The 19,390-nt window shown below is 40.9% G+C and overlaps 1 protein-coding gene across 4 annotated transcripts in view; it reads left to right on the top strand.

The window, feature by feature from the left end:
* Dis3l2 (DIS3 like 3'-5' exoribonuclease 2) overlaps positions 1–19,390 on the top strand; it is a 306,233-nt gene that overhangs the window by 125,643 nt on the left and 161,200 nt on the right. For all 4 annotated transcript variants that reach the window (XM_035441100.1, XM_027397459.2, XM_035441098.1 and 1 more), the window contains 2 exons: positions 8,999–9,099; positions 11,888–12,135. In XM_035441100.1, the coding sequence (XP_035296991.1) occupies positions 8,999–9,099; positions 11,888–12,135 (349 nt within the window). The remainder of the gene's footprint in view (positions 1–8,998; positions 9,100–11,887; positions 12,136–19,390) is intronic.

Consider the following 19,390-nt stretch of genomic DNA (forward strand, 5'->3'; position numbering starts at 1 on the left):
ATAGGCCTCAGATTATTCAGTGACCAGCACATAAATATACCCAGGCACTTAAGGGAAGCAAAGGCCAGAGTTAAAATAAATACGAAACCACAAACAGTGAGTTCCTAAAAAAAAAAAAAGAAAAAGTTATCAGGGGCAGGAGAGATTTCCCAGTGGTTAGAGCACTTATTTTTCAAAGAACTCAGGGTCAATTCCCAGCACCCACATAGCGGCTCATGGCCATCTGCCACTCAAGGCCCTGGGATTTCAACACCCTCTCTGACCTTTGAGGGCCCTGCATGCATGTGGTATACAGATACACATCCAACCAAATTACCCATACACATAAAAATTTTTAAAATTACATTATTATATATATTATTATATATATGAAATGATACTGAAATCATTTCAGTCTGAAAAACTTCTCTTTTCTTTGTTGAAAGAAATAAAAGATAAGTCTGGAAATAATACAAAAAATACAAAACTATGAGTTGTGTCATAGCAAATTAGAAAAGAAATGAAAATAACTTTACATTAATGAAATTAAAAACTCAATGAATGAGGAGCAGAATTCACTTATTTATTTTGAAGAGAAAAATTTGATAGAGCTAATTGCAAATTGGATAAAGAGACAGTTAATAAACTGGAAGATGGTAAGAAAAAGTTATCCAGAGTACAGCACAGAGAAAAATCGAAAACTAAAGCATAGAGTGATATGCTTAAAGCTTAGTTTGAACCCTAGCAGGGAATGAGACAACAAGGGTAAGCATGTGGCTTGAGAAAGGGACTGAGATATTCTGAAACAGGTGAAACACCAGATCACAGACTTAAGATTGCTGATTGTAAGTAGAAATTTTCAAATCCAGTTTGGATAAAGGGGAAGCGATAAAAATCAAAAGCTAAGGCAAAGTCTTAAAAGAAGCTAGGTTGACTACTGATTTTTTAAAAAAGATTGTAATTATATTTCTCCCTTCCCTTTCTTCCCTCCAAACCCTCCCATATACCACTTTCCACTCTCCTTCAAATTCATGGCCTCTATTTTCACTAATTGTTCTTGCTTACATATGTGTATGTATGTATACATACATACATTCCTAAATATAAATTGTTTCTTGTATGTATATTTTAAGGGCTGACCATTTGGCACTGGTCAGTTGGTAAACCCTTCACTAGGGAAGACCACCTTTCCTGCCCTATCTTTCCTCAGTTGTCTTTTGTGTAGGGTTGAGGCCTTGTGAGCTTTTCCTCATCCCCTTTGGTGTGTCTATTGGTGGTGTCCTTGTTTAGCTCACATTTGGCAGCCGTATTGATAAGACTTCTGATATTACTAGGAGACACAGTCTCATAGCAAACTCCATGACCTTCTGGCTTTTACAATCTTTTTGCTATTGACTTTAAAAAAAAAAAAAACCCAAAAACCTTTTTAATGTTTTTTTGTGAATTTCTATCACATACCCCAATCCCACTCATTTCCTTGTCCCTCCACACTTGCAACCTCCCCCCCCCACAAAAGGAAACAAAAATAAAAATTATTAGAAATAAAAAATAAAGATGAAACTAACAAACACCTTGCTGTGGAAGCTGTAGTGTGTTATGGTATGTCACCCAGCCCACCCTTTTGCCCAGATAGCTTTACTTGCAAATGTTTGTTTCAATGAGTCATTGATGGGTTTGAGGCTTCTGGCTTCAGGTACACCATCAATGCTGGATCCTCGATGAGACTCCTCTCAGATATCCTGTTGTTGCCCTGTATCATGGAGATCCTTCAGCTTTGGTTCTGCAAGGCCAGTGCCTTCATGTGCCCCAGTAGTTCTTAGATGGGATAGATGTTGGGGTGAGCCAATTCAAAGCCCTGGATCTGAGACTGGGTAGTAGCTGAGTTGGTCAGGTCACCTGCTCTCCTGTACCCGCACCACCAGAGCCAGCTCTTCCACTTTGCCCAGATGAGGGGCAGGGCCAGCTCTCCTGCCTGTGGTATCTGACAAGAGGCAGGACTGGCTTTACCACTCTCACACCAGTGGGACCAGCTCTCCTGCACTGACACCACCAGGGCCAGCTCTCTTGCACTGCTTTGGTGAGGGGGAGGGCTAGCTCACCTGAGTGCCAAAGCTGTCAAGGGGCAGGACTAGCTCTCCTGCTTCCACACAACCCAGGGTCAGCTCTAGGGACATTGCGGTGTAGAGGTGCAGGGCTTCCTCTCCTGAGTGCTACAGGCAGCATGAAGGCACAGCCATACTTCCAGGGCTCTCTCTACTATGCTGCCCTACACCATTGACTTTTTAATGTAATACAATTCTGATCATGTCAACTTCACAGTTTTCAATGACTTTCTATCTCTAAGGTATAAAATAAAACTCTGAGTGTCACATAAGGGCTTCTGTGGTCTGGTTCTTACCTCAGTTGGATACACAATGCCTTCCTCTGTTCAGTTTACCCTTGTGCACTCTCTCCTCCCTTCTGGAATTCCCCCCAAGGTCTGTCCCTCTAGTTGGGTCCTGTTCAGCTTTCCTTCTTCAGCTCTGAGGTCAGCTGCTCTGTCACCTATATCCAGTTCCTGTCACATAACCGAGGGACATATTGCTTCCTGTAATTTCCAAGCCATGTACTTCCAAAAACTTGTTGCAGCTTTGTTTGCCTTCTAACCCATGTACTCTCTGTGGATGCAGACAGTAATTTCCAATGCCTGACATTCCATAGGGCTATTGCTGACTTAAACAGTACCTTGATTTGGATTCTTGTGGCCCTTTTAGTTTCACTCTGATCTTGCTTGTATGGAGATTAGGTCACCACAGCCAATGCCTGCATACTGTCCTCTTCTGGCGCTGCTCCTTCATTACCCTGTTTCCCTATGAGACTGGGATAACAGTGCCCTCTACCCAGAGTATGCAGCTGTGCTGTGAATACAGTGAGGTAATGTACTTGTGGGGATAGGAACATGCTGAGAAAACTCTCTGGCATTGCAGTTCCATTAGCTTTAAAGGAGAGTGAGAAACTTGCTTGGGTTGGGGTTTGTGCTGCAGGGACTGTCTCTCCTGAGCCTTAGTCCCTGCAGAAGCTGAGTCCCAGCATAATCATCAGCTCCTTATGCCTCACAAGCCTTCAGCAGATCAAATGATAGTTCACAGTGAATGTTGCCTTGACTCCTGTGAGGACCATGTTGTCATTTCTACATTTCACTAGGAAGATGGGCTCATGAGGTAAGATTTCCTAGTTGATTGATTTTGAGAATCTGCAGGGAGCATTTCTTTAATTACAATTTTTGGAAATCACACATTTCTATTGTTCTTTTGTACTGACTGACTTTGTGTGTCAACTTGACACAAGCTAGAGTAATCAGAAAGGAAGGAACCTCAGCTGAGGAAATGCCTCCACAAGATTCAGCTGTAAGACATTTTCTCAATTAGTGAACAGTGGGGGAGGGCCTAGCCCATTGTGGGTGGTACAATCCCTGGTTTGGTGGTCCTGGATTCTGTAAGAAGCAGGCTGAGCAAATAAGCAGCTCCGCTCCACGGCCTCCTTATCAGTTCCTGCCTCTGGGATCCTGCCCTGTTTGAGTTCCTATCCTGACTTCCTTCAGTGACAGACAGCAGTGCTGAATGAAGTATTAGCCAAATAAAACCTTTCGTCCCCAAGTTGCTTTTCAGTTGTGGTATTTCATGGAAGCAATAGAAACCCTAAGACAGCTTTGTTCAGAGTGGAATGGGCTTAGATTTGCCGCATCATGTATTGCTTTTCCAATCTGATCAGTTAACACCCACACTTCTCCTTCAAGACCTCAGCCTTGTTTGTTTTTCAATGTATGTGAGTGTTTGCTTGTTTATATATATGCACTACATGCATGCCTGGGGCCCAGAGAGGCCAGAAGCTGGTGCTAGCTCTTCTGAAACTGGAGTTACAGAGGTTTTTAGCCACCATATTAGGACTGAAAAACCAAACCTGGGTCCTCTGCAAAAGCAGGAAATGCCCTTTAACCACTGAGCAATCTCTCCAGCCCCTAAAAGTACTTTTTAGTATTTATTATTGTTATTAATTATTTGTGGTGCTGGGTATTGAACATAGGACCTCATGTATACTAGGCAAATGTTCTACCAGCCCTGAAAAAACTTTTGGTATACTTATAAAGTTTTAAGAATCATTAGGCTTGTTGGCCTATTGTCTCTATAGGAGTGTGTCAGAATAGTTTTTCTTACTAAGATCAGGTTGCATTTGCATTTTGTTTTATACAGGTAGCAATGCTCCCTCTAGTAAACTGGAACTTTCAAACTGTTTAAATAGAATTTCAGATCATCTATAGAAAGAGATTAGGGTTTTAATTGACTTTCTTTCTATTGTATTTCTCAGGGACTTTTGAAAATTGTTTATATTAGTAGTGTACCTAATTTTGAAAACAATTCTCATTTAGGGCTGATGAGGTGGCTCAGCAGGTGAAGGTGCTTGCTGCCAAGACCAAAGATCTGAGTCTAATTAATCCCTGAGATCCACCTGGTAGAAAAAAAGAACCAACACTTTCTAGTTGTTCTCTGACCTCTGTATGTCTGCTGTGGACAGAGTGTGACATGTGTACACACACATATACACAAATTAATAAATATAACAAAATGATCAAAAGAAAATTATCTTTTAAATAAATGCTTTTGGTAGCCCCTGGTTTCTAGAGTTGTTTGAAACAGAAAGGACAAGTGCTGAAGAGATGGCTCAGAGGTTAAGAGAACTGAATGCTCTTCCAGAGGTCCTGAGTTCAATTCCCAGTAACCACATGGTGGCTCACAACCATCTGTAATGAGATGTGGTGCCTTCTTCTGGCCTGCAGGCTGACATGCAGGCAGAGCACTGCATATATAATAAATAAATAAATATTTTTTTAAAAAGTAGACGAAACAAAAGGACAGCAGATCTGGCATCTCTGTCCTCAGTCTGGCAAACTGAGCACTATGGAGGCCCAACCTTTCCCGTCAGGAACCACTGGCCACTCTGCCCAGTGCTCATGGGCTATCCTAGTGCTTTATTGCTCTGTCACAGTAGTGCTCATGCATGGACTCCTTCAAAAACACTTTTAATTTAATCCATTTTTTACTTTTTTAGAGCCAGCCGTTCCTAGTGATGAAGACCCTGCCCCCGAAACAACTCTAGAGCATTACCTCTGCCACTCTTTTTTTTTTTTTTTTTTGGTTTTTTGAGACAGGATTTCTCTGTGTAGCTTTGGAGCCTATCCTGGCACTCGTTCTCCTGGCACTTGCTCTGGAGACCAGGCTGGCCTCGAACTCACAGAGCTCCGCCTCCTCTGCCACTCTCTTAATTCAGGCTCTGCTATATCTCACATGAACTGTATAACTCCAGCTTTCAAAGCTCCCTTGCTCCTCTTGTCTGTCAACTCCAGAGTACTAACAACTTCATAGTCCTAACTGCGTGCTGTACAATGCTCAAGAGTCATGTCTCTGGCTTCTAGGATGCTTTATGGGCTACTGTCTGAGCTCCTCACCGTCTTTGTCTGGACCTGTACTTTAGAAAGTATATTCTGCTGAGAATACCTTGAATCCTAAAATAGTAGTGGCTTAAGTGAAAAGAACTTTATTTCTCTCACACATTAAAGAAGATCAGATGTGGGCGGGACATGGCTTGCAGGGTATCTTCCCAGACTTCCTCCTGTCCTGCTCCTCTGCAGGTCATGTGGCCTCCACAACAAGGTTTGTGCTCAAGATGCAGTGGATACCCTTTGCATTCCTGCCAATAGGTATGAGGGAAGCTGGGTCTCTGAGCTTTAGAGATACTTCCTGAAAGGTCCTAGCAATACTTTCCCCTCCATGTTACTAGTTAAAGCTGTGGCTAAAACTGGCAGCCATGAATAGTTGCAAAAAAAAAAAGAAGAAAAAGGAAAAGAAAAAGAAAACCTGAAACACAACACCTTTTACCCAGTCTTTTACCCAGGCTGCCCTGCTAAAATTTGGGGCCCTTATTAGGAAAAGAAGAGACTAGAATTGGGCAGTAACTAGAGTCTCTGGCATGGACTTGTCCTCCCTCTCTGACCCATGTTCTTCCCCCTATAGCAGCTTTTTCCCACCCAGCACTATGTCTCCAACTGTTGGTAGTGACCATGAATGTCTTATGAGACCTTTTCTGCTTCCTCAGTGGTGACAGTGCATTGGGCCCTTCCTTGTACACAGCAGTGTGGAGCAGTAGGAAAGCTTCATGGGTTTAAAGTTGAATTGATTTGTGTCCAACCTTTGCTCTACATGGTGGGATGAAAGATTAAGTACAGAGGTAGACAGCATGCAAGCTGTATTTAAAGCCACAGTCTAGCTGTCCCTTATAAATTGTAGACTTTTGTATTGAGCTGATTATTCACCATCATCCCTTGAGGGTCTCACAGGTATGACCAGCATGTATTGCCAACTCCAAATTAGAACTCTGAATTTCACTTCCTCCTCTAAACTTTAAGTGATGCTCCACCAATGTGACTGCTAAAGTCATAAGCCTGGAAATTACTCTTCTCTGCTCATATGCAGTGACCCTAAAGTTCTCAATCAGTTCAGCTGCAAAATATGTCTTAATTCTCTAGTGCCTGTATCACAGCTCTGTCCCCATGCCTAAACTCTGGTAGCACTTCTTGACTGGTCTCTCTCTACCCACTCTCATTCTGCTGAGATCTTGCCCTGAGCTGTGACACCCTTGCATCCAGACTCCTGTGGTTTCCAGGCTTAAATTCTGGACTCGAGTATCCTGCAAGGCCCCATCTGATTTTACTCCTGTTGTTCCTCATTCTCATCTATGCATAACCCATTCTAGCTTCTGCTTTCTGTTCCTTGGCCATCACTTTTCCAACTTAGTGTTGTGTTTCATTACTTTCACTGACTTATATCTGTGATTCTCACCTGAAGCACTGTAAACATGCATGTAAATTTTTTGATTGTAACTTTGAACAAAGCTTTATTTTGCCCAGGATGATGACCCTTTGAATAGAGAACCTGAAACGTTCATGTTCAGGTATGATGGAAGGAAGGAAGTCATGCCTGGGCCCACTTTCATCTCTTGGTCTTTCATTTTATATGTGACCTGGTAAAACCTCTGGAATGGCAGACTGTCTGTTGTCATCATGGAATCTGAAGTGATAGTCACTTTCTATCTGTATCTGTGTCCATCCCCGAAAGAGGCTTGTCCTAGGTTTGGGCTGTTCTAGAAAAACTTGTAAGGTTATACATGCCTTTAATCCCAGCCCTCAGGAGGCTGAAGAAGAAGATCACAAGGTCAAGGTCAGTCTCAGCAACTTACCAAGAAAACAGACAAGACAATGAAAGAAAAGAAAACCAGTTTTTTCACCAGTCTGACTTGATTGCTAACTTTTTAAGTCCAAACCTTTAAATATCAGATATCTAAATAGTTTGCAATTATAATTTTGTCTTCCTGTTTTTTTTAAATGAATTGTATTAATCTATAGAAAACATTGGCATGATATGTCATATAACAAAAGAAATTAACGCTGTGTATGTGTTTTCTTTCAGATTTTTAAAAAAAATGTTCTGGAAGTATCTGGTGATTCTTTTTTTTTCACCCTGAGTTATTGCTCTAAGATAAAAGGTGGTCTTGGGTGGTTACCTTTCTTTTACTTATAGGTCATTTACCATAGGAAAGTTTGTTTTTCCCTTTTGAAAGACTGAAAATTTTGCTTTCAGTAGTGCTATAGCGGGAGAATTTCAGTAAGGATACACACAGTTGATCATTCTGAGTTTGAGACCTCAGCAGTAGTTCCAGAGCTGTCCAGAAGAGGCAGCCAATAATGAAAAGGATTTATGTTTCTATTTGGGCCTTGGAAATGTCTAGATGATAAGTTCAAGTCTTTGTTAGCTTCCTCTGAATTGATTATGGACCCCTGTTCATTGTTAATTAGAAACTCTGATATAGCTGAAGAAGAATGTTTTACAGGGGAAATCTAATAAAACAAGTGAAAATACAAAACAAAACATAAGAACCTTTAAGTTTTCAGAAAAATCTAATTTGCTGCTTTTGCTCGTGGGTGTTTTTAATGTAAGCGTCTGATACAACACTACTTCCTTGGGGAGATGTGGTTTCAGTTTCTTGGGTAAATATGGATTGTAACATTAAAGACTGCAAAATTAGCATTAGAGGACTCTGGGTACTTTATTCTTTATATAATACCACTAAGAATCTTTTTCCTTTTGGATGGTATTGAGGATTGAATCTAGGACCTCATGCATCTTACCAAGTGTTCAGTTACAGCAACAGCCCTTGCCAATAAGGATTGAAAACTAGGAAAATCAGAGTTGGGTTGGGTCATTCATTCATTCATTTATTCAATAAATACATTATTTTGTTCGTTATGGCTGGTACCAAAGTACTTCTTAAAGTACTTTGTTCATGTCCAGGGTCTCTGGATACAGCTTACATGTGGTCGCCACCTGTGATGGGGTGGGGTATATGGTGATGTGATTGTTTTAGGGTCACTCATGTTCTTGTGAGCGTCTACGTTAAAAAACGTAGATGTGCATGCCTTTAATCCCAGCACTCGGGAGGCAGAGGCAGGCGGATCTCTGTGAGTTCGAGGCCAGCCTGGTCTACAGAGCAAGTTTCGGACAGGCTCCAAAGCTACACAGAGAAACCCTGTCTCGAAAGATCAAAAAAAAGTAGATGTTTATGTTCATTTTTATTTAATTTATTTTAGCAGATTAACTTGCCCATCCCTTTTATTCTTTATGTGCTGGAGTCATATATAATATCTAGATCTTTCATTTTGCTGCTGTCTACATGTATGATGTTTAGTATGTAGTAATGTTAAGTAGATCAAATGTACCCTGCTAAGACCAGGTGTTCAGTGCGAGCACAGATACAACTTGTGATTGGCCTTATCCAAATCTCCCAACTGCTGTGCACATTCTTTTGTGAAAGGAGTGGCATGGAGTACTTGGCCTCCATGGAACTTTCTAATATGAATTTAAAGATCCCTGTGTACCCAGTGGACATGCAGCTAATTGGTTCCTTTTCTCTTTTTTTCTTTCTGACTTAGGAAAAGAAGAGTCTAGTGCTCCAGTTACAAAAGAGGAGAACACCTCCACATCACAGGACACAAGAGCCTTACCTGAGAAGTCACTGCAGAAATCAGCAAAGGTCATTGCACACTGATTTTTTCCTACTTGTCACTTGGGATGCTCATCAGAACTGTAGTTGCTCAGTTAATCAGACAGTCAGTACAAGTTGTAAATTAGGGAAAGTGAATAGGACTTTTGTAACTTTAAGCATGTGAGTGTGTATTTATTCAGTTGATTTGGGATGCTAGTGGCATCTTTAGGTATAGGACCAAACATAGTTGACTGTTGCTCTTGGTGGCACACATGCTGCCAGGACAAGAGATAAAATAAAACCATAGTGTGAGACTTCCTGTTCTAGAGACATTCATCAGTGTTGACTCTGGGAATCACATAGCCACAACCCAACCATCTTGCTGAGAGTAGCTCTCCTGCCTGTTGACTGAAGAGTTTGTAAGTTGTTAGACTATGTGTACCCTGCTGTTGCTCATGGAGTTACCCATAACTTTGTCTCACTAGGCATTCTTAGGGATAACTATGTTAAAATGAACTAGGCGGGTATGGTTATCATGACTTGGTGACTTGGCGCCCTGGGTCCAGTTTGCCTTCCTCTTCTTACAGTTCTTTGGTTGCCTCCTGTGTTTTTGACATAAGGGATATCTAAATTATCACTCCATATCAGCTGTGTATTTTATATAACACATATATGCATGTATGTGTGTGTGTGTATATACATATACACACATAAAATACATACACATACATACATAAAATACATATATATATACACACACACACATATTTATACATTATACATAATATACATGTGGCAAAGCTATACCTGTTTTGTCTCACATGGCCAGTATTTAAATTTTCCACTTCATAGTTTATGTTAAACAAAAATGTTTACATGAAAATTAGACTTTTTGCTTCTCTTGCCAAACTCTGACTGCACAGAACCATGGTCCTCTGTGACTGTAGTTAAAGCTGGGTAGACATAGCCTCTATCCATGAAACTTCTGTCTGTAATTTCCTGCCACCCTTCAACCATGCTCATCTCTTCTCTTCTTTTCTCTTGGATAGTATTTCATAATGGATTGGATCTAAAGTTAGAAGGAAACATAGCACTTACATGCAAACTTATGTGGAGTTAGAGTCATTCCCAGGACAGTTGACATTGTATGCAGGTGGGGTAATGCCCAAGTGCTCTCTGTTCTTTAGAAATGTCAAAACTAAATGGGGAGTTAATCAGCTCAGATATGATGGCATGAACCTGTTTTTCTCCTCTTACTAAAGATAACTATAAATCTGGCAAAGAATATAATAAGAGGCAATCAGAGGAGAGCTATGAACGGCAGAAAGGAGGCTGAACCAGTTAGGAACCCTAAAGATAAAGAAAGTAGGGAGTGGCAGGGACCTCACAACCTCACAGTCAGAGGGTGACACAGGCTGTGTTTCTGAATCCAGTCAGCAATAGAAGGTGGGCCAGTGAGACTCACTCTTCATATCTAACACAAAACTCTCCAGAAATTACCAGGCAATTGTGGTAGCACTTGCAAAGGAAATTCGCTGGAAGTCCTGGATAGTAAATGGCCAGGGGCAAGGGCTCTCCTTTTACCTCAGGCCCCTAATTTCTCTCCCTACGAAGAGACAGCAGACAACTGACTAGCTTCAACACAAGAGATCCCATGGCAGGAAGCACCAGGCTCAGGAAGCCTTTTCTCTTTGGGGCCAGAGACTCCCCTTTCTAACTTTGAGGTACCAGGTAGCCAGAGACCACAATGAAAAGGGATTTACTCCAGTAAGTAGCCTGACATGGCGTGCTCCCTTCTCTTCATCTAGAGGACTTAGCCATTGTCCAGTAAGACTCTGCCTTAACAGGCTTATGATCCCTGTGGTCTGGGGATTCCTTTCTTGTATTTAGAGATGCTGAGCAGCCAGGTAGTACCAATAAGGGAGATCCTGGTGTAATAAAATACTCCAAATTGAAGACAGTCTATGGAGGCTATAGATAGCCCTTTCATACTTCCAGGTGGTCTAACCTGGGAGACTGCCTTTTAACCCACAGAAATAACTAGCAGAGGGTAACAGGAGTTCAGTGTTACCATATAAACCAAACGTATCAAAATTAAATTGAAAACAGAATTATTATTAGAACTGGAGTATTCCAATAGGCTAAAATGTGCTAAAGTTGAATAAGATTTCAGCCTGTGAGAGGTTTGAGTAGGACTCAGATTCTCTTAAGATGATAGCCAAGAGGTCTAAAATACAATAGACTCCTTAAGAACTATACCAAGAACCAAAACAACCGTATTAAATGGGAAAAGATGTTCAGTTGATGCCAGCCTCAAGATACTGGGTTGTCCAACAAGAGCCTTTCAATAGACATTACACATTTGAGAAAGCAGGATATTTCAGCAAAGAAATAGAAATTATATCCCAATTGAGAATAGTAATTTTTTAATGTTTAGTAACATTTTTAAAGAAAACAATTGCTGTTTTGTTTTTGGGAAATTCTGGTATTGTTTATGTGGGCAAAGTATAATATGGAGCAGAAACTTGGAGCTGTCCACCCTGGGCTACACATACTTTTACAAGACATAGGGCATGGTTATCAAAAGCATTTTCATCTAATTTATCCTTCTAGTCCATAGTTTTTTTTTTTTCTTGGATCTCTCCCCCACCTTACTGAATACTTAAGTTGTTGCAACTTACATATAGATCACTTAATTACAGAGTACCAGAGAGAGTCACTTCATGGTAACCTCTCAAAAGCAGCCAGGTCCAGCTGGTTAATCAGATAATGTTCTGTTGACTTTCTGATTGATTCTCATATAGAAAGACAATGACTTTGTCTTTGGTATTTACAGGTGGTTTACATCTTGGAGAAAAAGCATTCTCGAGCAGCAACTGGCATCCTAAAACTCTTGGCTGATAAGAACAGCGACCTGTTTAAGAAATATGCCCTGTTTTCTCCTTCTGACCACCGAGTGCCTAGAATTTATGTACCTCTCAAGGATTGTCCCCAGGACTTCATCACCCGACCTAAAGATTATACCAACACACTATTCATCTGTCGCATCATAGACTGGAAGGAGGACTGTAATTTTGCCCTGGGGTAGGTGATCTTTGACAGAAAATGCAGGGCACAGGAAGAAGTCATTGTGGGCGGGCTTTAGGTGAGCAGCTTGTGCACTTCAGGTCTTTCTTCTTTCCGAAAGCCTTGGTACTAGTGCAATTTTGCCTTTATCTTTTAGAAATTGCCCTTAGGTCACCCATAGATTGTTTGAATTACGAGGCAAACACCATTGTTTTTGGCATAAAATATAAATACATTCTGAGCCTCTTCCTGTTGTGTAATAAATACCACTGGGACCCGTATACTGTAGATAAGTGTTTGTACTCAACAGTAGTCAGTCTTCTACTTTCAGACCTCCTGTTAAAATATGAGAAGTTCCATTGTATTCAAAGGATCCTTGCTTCTTTGCTTTAATATGAACATGAAGACCTGTTTGAGTGTTGGGTTTGTTCATGGTGATCTTCAATTTAAGTAATGCTAAAGATTCATATATCACATTGCAGACAGACTCACCCCACTGTAGGGAAGATTAAGGGTACCATGTTTTGATGGAAGCTGTCAAAACTCATGGTCCTTAGACTATCATTGATTGTCATTTTATTTTGTTTGAAGAATCTGCTGGACCAAACTGTCTCATAAATGTTATACTTACTTCTTTTTATAACTAGTATTCATTTTGAAAGAAAAATAATACTGTGTTAGATATATTTTTGACCCTTTATAATGGTGTGTAGTTTTTGTATCACAGAAAATGAAATATAAATATATAATGTAGAGGAATCTGTTTGGACATTTACTTGTAGTCTAATTTAGTGGTTATTCAACTTGTTTAAGATCCTCCTGGAGATGCTCTATGCTTATCAGAGCCTATGGTGAATGAATGACCTCTGGGCCACTGGACACTATGTCCTGCTTTTATTAGATTTATTCTACGTGTATGTACTTCATGCATAGTCACTTAAACAAAATCAAATCTGTGTATTAGGCCAGGCATGGTAGCCCACAACTTTAATCCCAGCACAGAGAAAATGGAGGCATGTGGACCTCCATGAGTTCAAGGCCAGCATGGGCTACATAGAGAGTTTCAGTTTAGCAAGGGATATATAATGAGACCCTGTCTCAATAAACAAACAAATCTATCTATCTATCTGTCTATCTATCTATCTATCTATCTATCTATCTATCTATCTATCTATCTATCTGTCATACTGATGCAATTTAAGAAACATCACCCCATGTCCCTTTTGCAGTTATATGAAGATAGGGGTAATTTTCATGGCCTCAGAGCCACTTGGGAACTTTCTTTTCTGCCCTCTAGTACATAGCTGTAGTGTCATCATTTTCAAAGCCCAACCCATTATCAAAGAGTGACATCAGCCTCTTGAGCTCCAAATAGCCCTTTTCACACTTGCCTGTTTCTCACCATTGCCTGGCGATGGCTGTGCCACCTGCCCCTGTTGATTGTGTTGCCATCCTCGGTTGGGCAGCGACAGGGGAAGACTGCTATGTCAAAGCAGGAAATTCAGCTGTCTTTTATCTGCCTTTTTACCATGTCCCATTGTGCAAGCTTGATTGGGCCATTTCCTGAATATTCAAGTCGAAGGGTGTAGTTGGGAAATCTTCCTGGTGTGAGTTTCTGAAGGACCTTATATATTTTTCATGCACAGCTGAGCCCTTATCTCATCAGGAACCCTTGGCTCAAGTTAAATGCAGCAGCAGCAGCAGCAGCCACAAAGGAATTCAAGCCTTGGAAACAGCAAGTGGTTCTAAAGAAAGAATATTCTAAAATGATGATCATGTGTTATATAACTTCCAAAGTAAAACTTGAATATAATCATATTTAGATGAAAAGATATGATTTCTGCCTACATTTGTAATGTAAAGACATTCAAATTGTATCTCCTAAAACTGTGCCTTCAAAATTCTGAGAAGATAGGATTTACTTAAAAAAATAAAGCACCACAGCTTTCCATAATGAAGTTCTCAGATGCTGCCTGTTGCCCAGAGGGTGAGGGCTGCAGCTGTTGAGCTGTTGGTGGTCCCCTGCTGTTTTGTTCTGGCTATCAGTTACTGATCTTTAGGAACTGAGGTCACTGGTTTCCACACTGCACATGATGTACTACAGTGGCCTAGGTTTCCTCCCTCGTCTTTGCCAGGCTTTGACAAGGAGCATGAGGTAGTAGTTGCACTGGGTGGGAGTGTATAGTTAGCTTCCACATAAACAGTGCCTTAAGACCTAATTAGCTAAGGTGGCTTCCTCCTGAATTTTTTCCCTGAGCTTCTTCTGCCTGTGAAATTGTTACTGATTACTCAAGTCCAAAGTTATATTCCTCTTTGGTGGATAAATTTATTTCAGCAGATATCCGTAAGTATGTGTAAGGTATTGTACCACCTGAGAAGCGCAGGCGTGAAACTGTGACTGATAAAAGACCTTGGTATAAACGGCAAAGAATAACTTGATTCTAAGAAGTGGAATCTCACCTGCACCCATTTAAATGAAATGGGGATTACTATGAGAATCTGGTGGTTCTCCTAAAACCCAGCATGTGAAATGGGAAGAAGGATTATGAGAAACTCTTAACTAACAAAGCAGTAAAAGTGTAGCTTTTCTCTCAAGCTCCATGACAAGACTAGCCTCTCTCCTGGTTGTGAGCTGAGCTCCTCTGCTTCACTTTGCATAGCTGCCATCCACCTGCACAGTAACATCGGTGGCCACTCTGTGGGTCACATACTGAAGTTTGGATCACAAGACAGAATTCATAGGGCAGACAATTGCGTTGACCAAGTTTACGACAGATATTTTCGTAGGTAGTCGTTTGAAGTAGATGTGGGATCCAGGCTTTTGTGGACTTCTGCCCCACGGGCAGGACTGAACACAACTGTCTGGGAAGGAACATGGAGAAAGCAGGGGAAGTGAATATCCTGTCATTTTGAGCTACCACTATAGTACAAAACAGCACATCTTAAGTTCTTCCACAGAACGAAAATAATGAAAGTTTGGAGGAGACAGAAGAAAGGGAGGTCTAGGATCATTTCTTGGAAGACAGAAAACTCTTTGCTAATAGATCTCTTCCACTGAGAGTCTGAGTGGAGAGAAGGGCACGCGAAGGACAGCTAGAGATATTACAGGCTCTCTTAAGAAGCTAGAGGAAGTGAGAGCACCTGAAACAGGAGAACCGCGGAGGAGACAAGAGGAGTGAAAAGCTTTGGGGGAAAACAAGGGAAATTCTGTGTAAAGGAAAGGTAGAGGAATCGTAGATGAGCTTCTAGGCCTCAGACACAATGTCCTGAGAGCATCCTTGACTTCTACCATAGCCTTCACTGATCCCTTGTCGGTTGCTGTTTCCCTAGATGACTGTGTCTGCTCATGGCTCCAGGTTTTCACACACATGCTTCCTAGCAGTGACTTTGCCCTGTTGGTGAAATACTCAACTTTTAAATTCAACTCATTTGGCTACTCACAAAGTCTTCCCTGACTCCAGGCCTTTGTCTGGGCATTCTCATAGCTTCTAATAAGTTTGTCTCTACAGCTCAGATACTGTTTTGGATTGCAGTTGCTGATTTGTTTTTTCACTTGGCCATGTGTTAATTTTGATCAAGGATACCTTAGGATAAGGCTGGTCAGATGATTAGGTAGGAACGAAGGTGATCCTGGGGTCTACAGCCAGGTTGACTAGGAAATACAGAAGGATGAGGGGGAGTTTGGAGTGGAACCAAGAGTTCTATAACCTCAAGATCAATGCCTGGTGTACAAGTGGTGGCAAGTGTACAAATCAGGTGGAGGATGTCAATGTTAGGAGGTAGTGATATTTAACAAAAGGATTGAAAATCATATGAGCATTCATAGAATATATGACATCAGTAGCTTTGGGAGGATCCATAAGGAAGTCATTGGTCTTGGCTCCCGTGTGCTGTAATTGCCTCTCTGGCATCCCCTGTGCCACTTTGGCAACTCAGCTGAAGGGAAGCTCAGAGGCCTTTACAGTTTGGAGACTTGTGGTTGTTAGAATTGTTTTTTGTCTTGATGTTAGAATTGTCATGAGGAGTCTCACTTGACTTTTCTTCACAATATATCTACCATCTTTTGTGAAATATTAGGCTTGTAATTCTGCCAAAACCCCAAAGGTAGTCTTCATGAGCCCTTGCTGGCATTTAGGGACCAGTGCTTTTTGTCATAAATCACAACATGCTTAGTGCTTTTAATATTTGGTAGTGAACTCTTGTCCAGAGTAACCAAAGAGCTTCATTGGCTTCCTCTCTGGAATGATTTGCAATTATGTAATGAGATTTACAGTTTTAGGAACTCCTCAGCTCTCTTAAATCATCATTCCATTGTGAAACTTTCACAGTATCATTCATGCTGGTATTTCTTAGACCTTTGTAAGATCTACTACCAAAACTAAAGATCACTGGCTCAGCCTCATCTCTTCTAGAGTGCTGTGGGCACAAAGATTCCATGCTCATTTTCTTCTAGGTTTGTCATGGTGTCCTTTCAAATAATGTAAGGGCAAATCTTGAAGGAAATGGAGAGTTTTACAGTAGCTACTGTGAGAAGCAAATAGTGGTTTTTTGGCATCACTGAAGCCTGAGGATGTAGGAGAGGAACTGGTCTAGAACAAATTGACATATATTTTAGATTATTTAACAGATTTTTGGGGACTTGGAGGGGAAATGAACAGTGCAGGTGCAGTAAAGATGAGAGACGGTTGAGACTGTCTGGGCTTAACTAAGGCAATTTGAATGAGATGTAGAGAATTGGTTGCAGAATTGCTGATTTCAGTGAAGGCAACAAAGCTAATAGCTAAGCAAAATGGAAGCAACCAAAGAGAAGTCCTGATTGCTGTGGTGTGTAGTGGAGAGGAAGGTTGGGTGTGGTCTTATTGAATATCTTTCTCTCCTAGCTTTGCACTTAAAGGGTCAGTCCTCAGATAAGTCAGCTGTCAGAAGCAAGCACTTCTTTTAAGGTTTTGTTTTGTTGAGACAAGGCCTCACTATCCAGCCCAGATGTCCTAAAACATGCTGTGTAGATAAGCTAGCCTTAAACTCCCAGAGATCACCTGCCTCTGTCTCCTGAGTGCTGTCTCCTGAGTCATGAGCCACCATATCTGGCTTCTGTTTGATTTTGAAGATACTGAATTTCTTGAGAGGATATATATAAATTGATGATGTAGCTAAAATTGCTTTATGTAAATTATTTAATCTTAGCAGGAAAAATGCAGTGGTGGTCAGGCTGCTAGATAAGACAAAGAGGAGTAATTAATTTCTATGTAGCCATTGTTTACAAGATTAGTAAACAGAAAAACAACTTTCTACAATTACCACCAACCCCGCCCCCGCCCCCCTTTGCACAAAATGAGTATTTTATTTTCCCAAGGACATTCTTATTTATGTAATCTTCTAAGGGAGACACCAAGTTATATGACACAGAGAGATTCTACAAGTCCTTTCTGAACCATGGCTGTACCTTGCTAAGAGGTAAAGAAAAGCAAATCAGGCTGAGGAGGGGGCTCTATTTTGTGCGACTATTGGGCTCCACCTGGTGGCCTGTAAGGATCAGCTTTGGAACAAAACAAAACAAAACAAAACTGTGTTTTGAAGAAGTCAAGGGAATGGAGGAGAATGGTCCTGATACAGGTCTCTGTTTCTAAGTGCTTTCCCAGAGAACCTAGTCAAGAAAGCCTGTAGTCTGTATACAGGAGCAGGAGCTCCTGACTGCCTCCAGGAACATAAATAGTTGCTGGGGAAATGTTTGTTCCCACTTACCAAACATTGCATCCTAACTTGACTAGACAGATTATGGGAATGCTGCTTGATTGACAACTTTGAGCTGCTGCCTATGGTGGAGTCCTTCTGAGTCTCTCTAAGGGAGAGAAGCCAGTTCCGCAGGCTCATGCCAAGGAAGAAGCTGCCCAGTAGATGGGCACTGTTGGCAGCTGCTTCCTCTTGGACAAGGAAAACCAAGAGTCAAAAGCCAAGTGACCCCTGGTGGAATTCAGCTCAAGATCTGAAGACCTGCTAGTTAGTCTGTAGATCTCAGCACCAAGAACCATACATTGTAACTTTAGTAGGTGGTTTTGTTTCAAAGGGTTGATTATGTAGCTCCTAGAAAATTAGAGTTGTAAGAATTCTCTGGGTTTTGCTGTGGCCCAGACAATGTTAACTTCCCCACACCCCATTGTGTGTTTTAATTTTTTTTCGTCCCAGAAATTGGTTTTGATGGACCCAAGTCTTAATAAATTTTTCAATAAACAAAAAAAAATTACATTTGAAAAAAATGTCTGCCGAAGTCACCATCTCCACTACAATTCCTAATGCACCTTCTTAAACTGTGTTGATGTGGACTTTGGATAGTGGCAGCTTTTCCACACACTGAGCTTACATCCAGCTTCTAACTACTCCCCTGGTGACATCATTGATTCACACTTCAAGACCTTCCCTGAAATCATTCAGTATTGCTAAACCTCATTTCTTGGAGGCAAGAGGATCAGGGATTCAAGGCCATTGTCAACTACATATTGAGTTTGAGGCCAGCGTGGTCTGCATGAGGCTCTATCTCAAAACAAAACAAAAAAACCAAAACAACAAAACCACTGCCACAACAGCAAAAATTATCTTTCTTTCCACCCATTTGTTTATGTTTTCATTGTCAAAAACATTTTCCCTGAGATCCCACTCTTACGTGCTGCCTTTTGCTGTGTCAGATCTAGAAAAGAAGGTAGCTTATTGTCTACTCCTGATTATGGAAAACAATATGGATAATATATAGCCATAGACATTGTTGTGTTTGCCACACTTTGTGTGCCAGTAAGGCTTTGTATGGTTACTGATGTTCTGGGCCCTTGAATCAGCCAGTGTGTGTTCTCCACTTGTCTTCTCAAGGCTGTGATACCATTTTATCTGTATGGTGTTTTCAACAGGGGTCATTATGTATGGTTGTATTTATTTAAGGGCAGTGATGATAAAGCTGATGTACAATAGTGTATGACCTGTGCATAGACTGGCTTTAAGGCTGGCATTCAAAGAATATTTAATAGAGAAAAGAAGATAAGTGACCAAGGACATTAGTATTGGGAGAGTTTGTATTTTCCTTTAGGCAAACAGGCCAATTTGAGGGATTGTCTCTGTTATAACCTCTTCTGTATGTAGCTGGTCCCATATATATAATATATATATATATATATATATATCAGATTATATATTATATATATAATAAGATTAATTAATAAGATTATCATAGAAATGTTTATTATTTGGGGCCTGGTTTTATGGCTCAGTTAGTAAAGGCACACACAAA

This window comes from Cricetulus griseus, chromosome 2 (assembly GCF_003668045.3).
Source record: "Cricetulus griseus strain 17A/GY chromosome 2, alternate assembly CriGri-PICRH-1.0, whole genome shotgun sequence".
In the NCBI taxonomy this organism is placed as follows: domain Eukaryota; kingdom Metazoa; phylum Chordata; class Mammalia; order Rodentia; family Cricetidae; genus Cricetulus; species Cricetulus griseus.